The sequence below is a fragment of the Paroedura picta genome, chromosome 16, assembly GCF_049243985.1.
Source record: "Paroedura picta isolate Pp20150507F chromosome 16, Ppicta_v3.0, whole genome shotgun sequence".
Classification (NCBI taxonomy): domain Eukaryota; kingdom Metazoa; phylum Chordata; class Lepidosauria; order Squamata; family Gekkonidae; genus Paroedura; species Paroedura picta.
The window spans coordinates 3,987,988-3,996,014 of NC_135384.1; the positions used below are offsets into that span (position 1 = coordinate 3,987,988).

Sequence of the window (8,027 nt, forward strand, 5' to 3'; positions counted from 1 at the left end):
TCGAAAAGACACAACTGTAGTGCCCGGCTAGCTCAGTCGGTAGAGCATGAGACTCTTAATCTCAGGGTCGTGGGTTCGAGCCCCACGTTGGGCGATAGCACTCTTTTCCCCATTCAACCGATTCTTTTGCAGGTTGACTTTCCCATTGTTAAAAAACCTCAAGAACACAAAATGTGGCTCAGGCGAGAGCCCGCATTTTATCCACTATAGCGATGGGACACATCATGGCAATCGTATGTTTATAGCTGACTTTAATCCTATTAAAGAAGCGGGGAACAATCTCCCAATTAATTGATTGATTAAAGAAATTAGCTAGGTACTAATAGGGGGGAATTTATATGGGCACTGGGTCGGTTGATAATTACTGAATAGGGGTGGTTAATTTTTTTGGAGGGAGAAAAGAAAAATATTGAGGCGAATAAAATTAACTTAGCAGAGGATGGTTTCGATCCATCGACCTCTGGGTTATGGGCCCAGCACGCTTCCGCTGCGCCACTCTGCTCTGTTCGCTTTATGCTGTGCTCTATGATGTTTAAAACTCTGACTGCAGACTGTCCGGCAAAGGTGAATTTCCCCAAGACCCTAACTAGGCGGGGGTTGGAAATGTCCTCCATCCAGTGAAAGGCATGAATTTAGGAGCTGCACGGCTGAATACCCGGCTGAATATTAGCCAGAGGAGAAGCATCCTGGGTAGGGTGCCAGTCTCCAGGGGGCGGCGGGAGATCTCCCAGGATTGTGACAGATCTCCAGGCAACAGAGATCAGCTTTGGAGGAAACGGCCGCTTTTGAAAGTGGCTTTCTTTTGCTCTTTCGACGCTGCGAAATGCAAGCCAGACTTTAGGCGAGAGAAAGATTCGTCGGCGTAAAAGAGAAACGGGGCATCCCGATCTGCATTTCCTCTGGATTTCCTTCTTTCGTTCTTTTTGCGGCTTCACACAAAACCCTCTCTCGGAGGGACTGACCGATTTTGCATATAGTCAGCCGTGGAGGAAGAAAACATGAAAAACCCGGTCTGCAGGGGCTTCTAAAAAAGACCCTTTGTCTGTGCGCGCCAGAAATCCATATAAGACACACGCTCTGGATAAAAAGCGCGGCGCAACCGTGAAAATTAATCCTGCACTGCCACCCGGTGGTCAAATGCACGCTTACGCCCAGACCGATTTTTAAAAATGACATTAAATATTGGGTCTTTAAAGCCCTTTTAACGAGTTCATACTCAAAATCCCTTGAAAAGAATAAAGGACTGTTGAAATGCACGGAGGATGGTTTCCAACAAGGACTAAATCTTTGGGTCGAGATTGAAAATAAAGTAGTGTTTATAAGGACTTTCCTTACACAGCAGAAAAGATTAGGCGTTGAAAAAGAGAGAAACATCTGGGGGTCACCGACGCATGTTCTGTAGACTCAAACAAAGGAGAGACGCCTTTTTGCAACGATAATAAGTTTTGGGGAGTTGCTAATTGCCCAGGAGGGATTGTAAAACCCATCCAGCGCCTCAGAATTAACAACCCTTGTAGAATAAGTCCATTAAAAATTATTTTGTAATTAAAGCATGGATTACCAAAAAGGACAAAGAGCAGTCATGTTACATCCCATGTTACATCCGTTACATCAGGGGTAGTCAACCTGTGGTCCTCCAGATGTCCATGGACTACAAGTATCATGAGCCCCTGCCAGCAAACGCTGGCAGGGGCTCATGGGAATTGTAGTCCATGGACATCTGGAGGACCACAGGTTGACTACCCCTGCGTGACATCACATTCTAACATTACATTATTTCTTTGAACTTCACCATCCTTCCAGATGAAATTGGGGGCACTGTGGGTAGACAGGTAGTCGGGATGCAGGGAATTCCTGCATTGAGCAGAGGGTTGGACTAGATGACCCTAGAGATCCACCTCTATGATTGTTTAATGTCTTGTGAAAAAATGCTCCAAGAGGAAGTTCACTCAGGGATCCCACCAGCAGGACTGGATGCTTCTGTGCCCCCCTCCCCAATTAAGCTTTGAACTCCAGTTTTGCCCTCCTGTTAACACGTTGCGAGGACTCTGCTGCTCCTGTCGAGGTGTGCCCGAAGTCTGGTTCTTGTGCAAAGAACTCAAAAACAGGCAAAGAGCCCATGAAGGCAAAATACATAGCAATTAAAAAGATACGTAAACTTATTTATTTATGGTTTGTGCAGCGTGTGTAATGTAGTCAGGAGATTGTCTGGCAGCTAGGCAAGGGGGTGATTTTCCATTGCCTGCCTCTGCATCATGACCCCTAGTGGTCCTTTGAGGAACTACCATCCAAATCTTTGAGGGTCTCCCATCCAATTACTAGGCAGGATCTGTTCCTCCCTCCCTCCCTTCCTTCAACTCCGGAAGGGTTACAACATTTCATAATAAAAACAGGTTTCAAACAGCTCACTTTATTTCACTTTATTTATTTATTATACCGCCCTCCCAGAAGGCTCAGGGCTGTTTACACAAAACAAGAACATGGTAGGTGAATTTCCTCCACGCCAGGCTGGATTCTGGAGATTTTAGCTGGTGGTGGGGGATCACTGGGCATGGAATTAGGGTGACTGTGGGTGAGCAGGTAGTTGTTCCTGCATTGTGCAGGGGGTTGGACTAGATGTCCCTGGAGGTCCCTTCCAACTCTATGATTCTATGAAATGCACACAATACAAACACAACGACAGCTTTCACTTGTTTCTTATGAGATTTTCCTTGCTGTTCAACTCCGGCTTCAGAACGATGATATAGCACTTAGGCAAGAAGATGCAGCCCAGCAAGCCAGCGCTGGAGGCCAAGATGGAGAAGATCTCCACGGCCACCATGTCTTTTCCTCTCGTGCTCAGGTAGGTGGGAACGAAAGTTAGCCAAACGCTGCAAAAGATCAACATGCTGAAGGTGATGAACTTGGCTTCATTGAAAGTGTCCGGCAGCTTCCTGGCCAGGAAAGCCACCGTGAAACTGACTGCAGCGAGGAAGCCCATATAGCCCAAGGCACAGTAAAACATGACCTCCGATCCTTCATTACATTGCAGTATAATTTTTCCAGTGAGCGAATGCATGTCTACGTCTGGGAATGGGGGGGAAGTCCACAGCCAAAGGCTACAAATGCCCACTTCAACAAAGGAGCAGGAAAAAACAATAGCATATGCCAGTTTTTTCCCTAACCATTTTCGGAAAAGGTTTGTTGGTTTGGAGGCCACAAAAGCCAACACCACTGTCACCGTTTTTGCCAGCACAGAAGACACAGACATGGAGAAGACGATGCTGAAAGCTGTTTGGCAGAGGAGGCAGGACACGGGGTTTGGCTGTCCAATGAAGAGTACAGAGCAGAGGAAGCAGAGAATGAGAGAGACGAGGAGGATGTAGGTAAGGCTCAGGTTGTTGGCTTTGACGATGGGCGTGTCCTGGTGCTTAATGAAGACTGCAAACACCAGAGCTGTGAGCAGAGACAAGAGCAGAGCCAGGAAGGTTAAAATGATGCCCAAAGGTTCTTCAAATGAGAGGAAGACAAGGATCTTGGGAACGCATTGACTCTGGCCCTGGTTTGCATAGTGATCTTCTGGGCAGCTGACACAGGCATCCATGTCTAAAAAAAGAAGACATACTCCTCCCTCTCAAGCAGTTGGACTTTAACAATTTATGTTTAATTAGAAATGGTGTTCTTCATTTTAAAAGGTCATCCCAAAAACAGAGATTGCAATCTGTTGGAATATGCAAGATCTGCAATGTGCATGATTGAGCAGAATATAGAGAGTGTCCTGTAGGGGGCACTGGGGGGGAGAGGTATATTTAGCATAGTTAGGTCAGGAACTTCCTGTTTTTTCCCCCAAATAATCTCCTTCAGTGTCCTGATGGGCTTAATGGGAGACTTCCTGACCCTTGAACCCACTTCCTCCCTCCTTGCCTCCAGAACCAACAAACAACATGACTGAAAACAGCAATTAGAACAGTTAGTTAGTGCTGTGGGGGCTTGGCTTGCTTTAAACATGGTTGACGAAGCACAATTTTGATGAAGCACACCAGGCATTTTGAGAACTATCCTGTATCTGAGCCAGTGTAGTTGTAGCGGTTAAGAGCGGTGGCTTCTAATCTGGTGAGCCGGGTTTGATTCCTTGCTCCTCCACCTGCAGCCAGCTGGGTGACCTTGGGCTAGTCACAGCCCTGATAAAGCTGCTCTGACCGGGCAGTGATATCAGGGCTCTCTCAGCCTCCCCTCCCTCACAGGGTGTCTGTTGTGGCGAGAGGAAAGGGAAGGCGATTGTAAGCCCCTTTGAGACTCCTTTGGGTAGAGAAAAGCGGCATATAAGAACCCTCTTCTTCTTCTTACCCAGTTGGTCAGATATCTTCCCTTCTGGACATGAAATACACTCATAACAGCAGAATGGCTCCTTCTCTTTCCTTTGCCTCTGATAACCAGGATTGCAGTGGTTGTTGCACAGAGAAACGGGCAGCACCTGTACACCAAGAGAAATGCGAAATTTTAAGCTGGGGGAAGGGGGGCTATTAAGCAGGGACATGGGGGGGGGCTTCTCTAGGCTTTTGTACTGAGTAGCTAATGAGGCTTCCTCATTGAGAGTTGTTGGCTCCCAAAAGCTTTCCATCAAGGGTAGAGCCGGAACTACAAGGGAAGAGTTAGTGTCCTTGGCTTACCCCGCCAACAATCACAGAAGATGCCTCTGTGCAAATCAACAAATCATAGCATGCCAAAACGAGAATTTGGAGATCCAGAACAGAACAGCCTTGAAGGGAAGCAAGAAAACAAATAGCAACACAGTTTCTATGGCTTTGTGTTGAGGCCCAAGTCTAAGAATGGCAGGGATGTCTAACTTCCCAGAAGTGGATGTATTGTTCAAAGAGGGCAAGGTCAAAAGGGCTCCACCTCCACTTGAGTGAGGGTCATAGATGGTGATAGAGTGGGAAGGGGCCCTAAAGGCCATCTAGTCCCAAGCCTTGCTCAATGCAGGATCAGCCCCAAGCATCCAGGAGAAGGATCTGTCCAGCCACTGCTTGAAGACCGCCAGTGAGGGGGAGCTCCCCACCTCCTTAGGCAGCCCCTTCCACAGCAGATCTAAGAATTATATGCTGCAATTCTGTGTTCTCGTACTAAGGTACGACATGGCATACTATGGCATCTCCCACCAAATAAAGGTAGGCTTCCTTCCAAAATCACATACATAATTATGAAGACTGAATATGAATATTTTTGAACAAATGCACATTTTACCTAGACATTGTTTATTTCCTTTGTGGGCTAAAGTCTGTACAACAACGTCTTACCTGGTTAAAATGTCCGTGCCACACAATCATGTCATCAACGATGGTCAGTTTTTTGCCAACAGGGGCACGAGGGTCCAGCTTTCCAACTTTTACTTTGATAAACGAGCTGTTGGACAAAGTGATCCAGTTTATAATATCAAACTCTGTCATTAATTCTCCGTTTTCGTCAAAACGAACCGTGTCTCCCGCACTGTTGTTAAACAATACATTTCCCAGCAACGGATGGAGCTGCATAAAAATAAAGATTCAATGAATACTGCAGCCTTTCACAGCCTGTAGAATCCTAGAGTTGGGCCACATAGGCCATCTAGTCCCACCCTCTGCTCAATTAAAGATGAGCCTCAAGCATCCAGGAGAAGGATCTGACCAGCCACTGCTTGAAGACCGCCAGTGAGGGGGAGCTCACCACCTCCTTAGGCAGCTGAATCCACTGTCGAACTACTCTGTAAATTTCCCCCCCTGTACCATTCTGCACATGTTTTAAACCCATGACTGTGGGTCCTGTCCTCTGCTGCTGACACAAACCTTTCCCTGCCCTTCTCTAAGTGACAACCTTTCAAATACTTCAAGAGAGCCATCATGTCCCCTCTCCACCTCCTCTTCTCCAGGCTGATCATTCCCCAGTCCCTCAGCCTTTCCTCACAGGGCTTGGTCCCCAGGCCCTGTATCCTCCTCATCGCTCTCTTCTGCAACCTCTCCATTTGGTCCATGTTTTTTTTTTCTGAAGTGAGGCCTCTGGAATTGAACACTCCAGGTGTAGTCTGACCAACATGGTATACAATGGCATCTTGTGATTTTGATGCCATGCCCCTGTTGATGTAGTCATCTTTTTTTACTATCATGCCACACTGTCTGCTGGTATTTAGCTTACAGTCCACAAATATCCCAAGATCTCGTTCAAACACACAGGTACCCAGAAGTCTATCACCCATCCCATATTCATGTACTTGTGGACTGTCAGCTAATACATGTACTTGTGGACTGTCAGCTAATACGAACATACAGGGCGATGCAGCGGCCAAGAAGGTGAATGCAATCTTGGGCTTCACATCAAAATCACTAGATGTCATAGTCCTGTTATATACTGCATTGGTCAGACTGCACTGGCAACAGTCATAGAGCAGCGTGTCCCAGGTAGTTCGGTTTGGGAAAGTCCTCGATGCATCCAAGCCAGGGGATCTGTTGCCAATCCAGGTAAAAAACACTGATCTAGTTTAACTACAAACCTAATACTTTGGCCACCTCATGAGAAGGAAGGAGTCCCTGGAGAAGAGCCAAATGCTGGGAGCGATTGAGGGCAAAAGAAGAAGGGGACGACAGAGAATGAGGTGGCTGGATGGAGTCACTGAAGCAGTCGGTGCAAACTTAAATGGACTCCTGGGAATGGTAGAGGACAGGAAGGCCTGGAGGATCATTGTCCATGGGGTCGCGATGGGTCGGACATGACTTAACAACTAACGACAACAACAAAGAGTGTGGTGGCTTTTATGTCTCTGTGTTGGATAAAGTTGTCACCTGCCATGGCTGCATAGTTTGACGATTCATTCTCCCTCTCGTCCCAAACAATTTATGCTTGGATCTGTGTTCAGACAGAGCATGTAAAGCATGCGCCGCAGCATGGGCAGCGTTGTAGATGCTGTAACTGTGGCTCATCATAGACATTTCGAAAAAAGGCCCAGGCAGGCTCTCCAATTTCTCTTCTCCGGTGCATGTGCCCACACGCTCAGCTGCATCGGAAGTGCTCAGTGAACAATTGAATGCATGTTCCCAGAAATTCTGGATAAAGCTATCTCCTGTGGCCCAGTTAATCCTCACATTTTGAAGAAAGTTTTGGAATTTCAGTGGCTCCTTTGAATGAACAGCGAAGGACAATGCGCCGTGGAAAGGCTGTAAATCCCAGTTCTTTTGAAAGGTCAGGGATGCAAAATCCCACTGTGACGTCACAATCCACACCTTACCACTCGGAGTTGTGGAATACATGAGCAAGACTCCATAGATCATGAATCTTATATTCTGCATGGAAGGGTATTCTCCATTGACAACGACAACACTGGCTCTGTTCTCCATCACCACTGGATATTTTTCAATCAGTGTGAAGTATAAATCAGTGGTATCATGTACATTAGTAATGCTAGGGGTTCGTTCTATAAAAGCAGGACAGATGCCGTTCTGGATAAGCAACGGAGTCAGCACCTGTACAAATTTTTCCCCATTCTCATCATCTATGGCCAGAAGTCCAATCCATGTCCATCTGAAATGCTGGAGCAACAAGACAATTCCTACATATTGAGTAGCTTCATTTGGGACCATCTGGTACATGGAGTGGGATTGTTCTTTGTTTCTCAGCCCTGGGGCAATGGAACCATAGGTGAACTAAAAGCAAATAAACATTTTGTTTTGTTATTATTGTTATTTTGATTTGTTTCCTGCCATTCCCAAAGTCAGCTCATGGAGGGGTACAGTTGTCCACAATAAAAGCCCTTTAAACCCCTGATAAAACCCAGGGACATAAAAACATACCACAAAAAAACAACAAAGTCACAGAGAACATGGTGGAATAACTCCACCTTCAACTTTCAATCCCCCATTAATATCTAATAGAGGGGGTGGGAAGAGGGGCACAGATGAAATATAGCTAAGCCACCACTCACACTGTTCAACGCTGGGGGCCCCCAGACAGATCTTCCTTGCTGTGCTCTCCTCAACCATAGACCTGGTGGAAGAGCTCTGTTTTGCAGGCCCTGCGGAACG

General features: G+C 46.6%; 1 protein-coding gene and 2 non-coding genes across 3 annotated transcripts; 1 reads left to right on the top strand and 2 right to left on the bottom strand.

Annotated features, from left to right (window-relative positions):
• Positions 1-21: 21 nt before the first annotated feature.
• Positions 22-94, top strand: TRNAK-CUU (transfer RNA lysine (anticodon CUU)). Its single transcript has one exon. It is a non-coding gene; the product is annotated as a tRNA-Lys (tRNA).
• Positions 95-430: 336 nt separating this feature from the next.
• TRNAM-CAU (transfer RNA methionine (anticodon CAU)) lies at positions 431-502 on the bottom strand. Its single transcript has one exon. It is a non-coding gene; the product is annotated as a tRNA-Met (tRNA).
• Positions 503-2,686: 2,184 nt separating this feature from the next.
• On the bottom strand, positions 2,687-7,595 carry LOC143826566 (vomeronasal type-2 receptor 26-like). Its single transcript, XM_077315402.1, has 4 exons — positions 6,792-7,595; positions 5,277-5,504; positions 4,327-4,453; positions 2,687-3,585 (listed from the first exon to the last, which is right to left on the bottom strand). Exons 1-4 carry the CDS (start codon positions 7,593-7,595, stop codon positions 2,687-2,689), a joined length of 2,058 nt encoding a protein of 685 aa, XP_077171517.1.
• Between the last annotated feature and the right edge of the window lie 432 nt (positions 7,596-8,027).

Excerpts from the sequence above, each read along its gene's own strand:
- LOC143826566 (XM_077315402.1), bottom strand. The coding sequence starts at position 7,595 with ATGTACCAGATGGTCCCAAATGAAGCTACTCAATATGTAGGAATTGTC. Across the intron at positions 4,454-5,276 it reads GGCACGGACATTTTAACCAG|GTGCTGCCCGTTTCTCTGTG; the intron begins GTAAGACGTTGT and ends CTTGGTGTACAG. Across the intron at positions 3,586-4,326 it reads GAAGATATCTGACCAACTGG|ACATGGATGCCTGTGTCAGC; the intron begins GTAAGAAGAAGA and ends TTCTTTTTTTAG.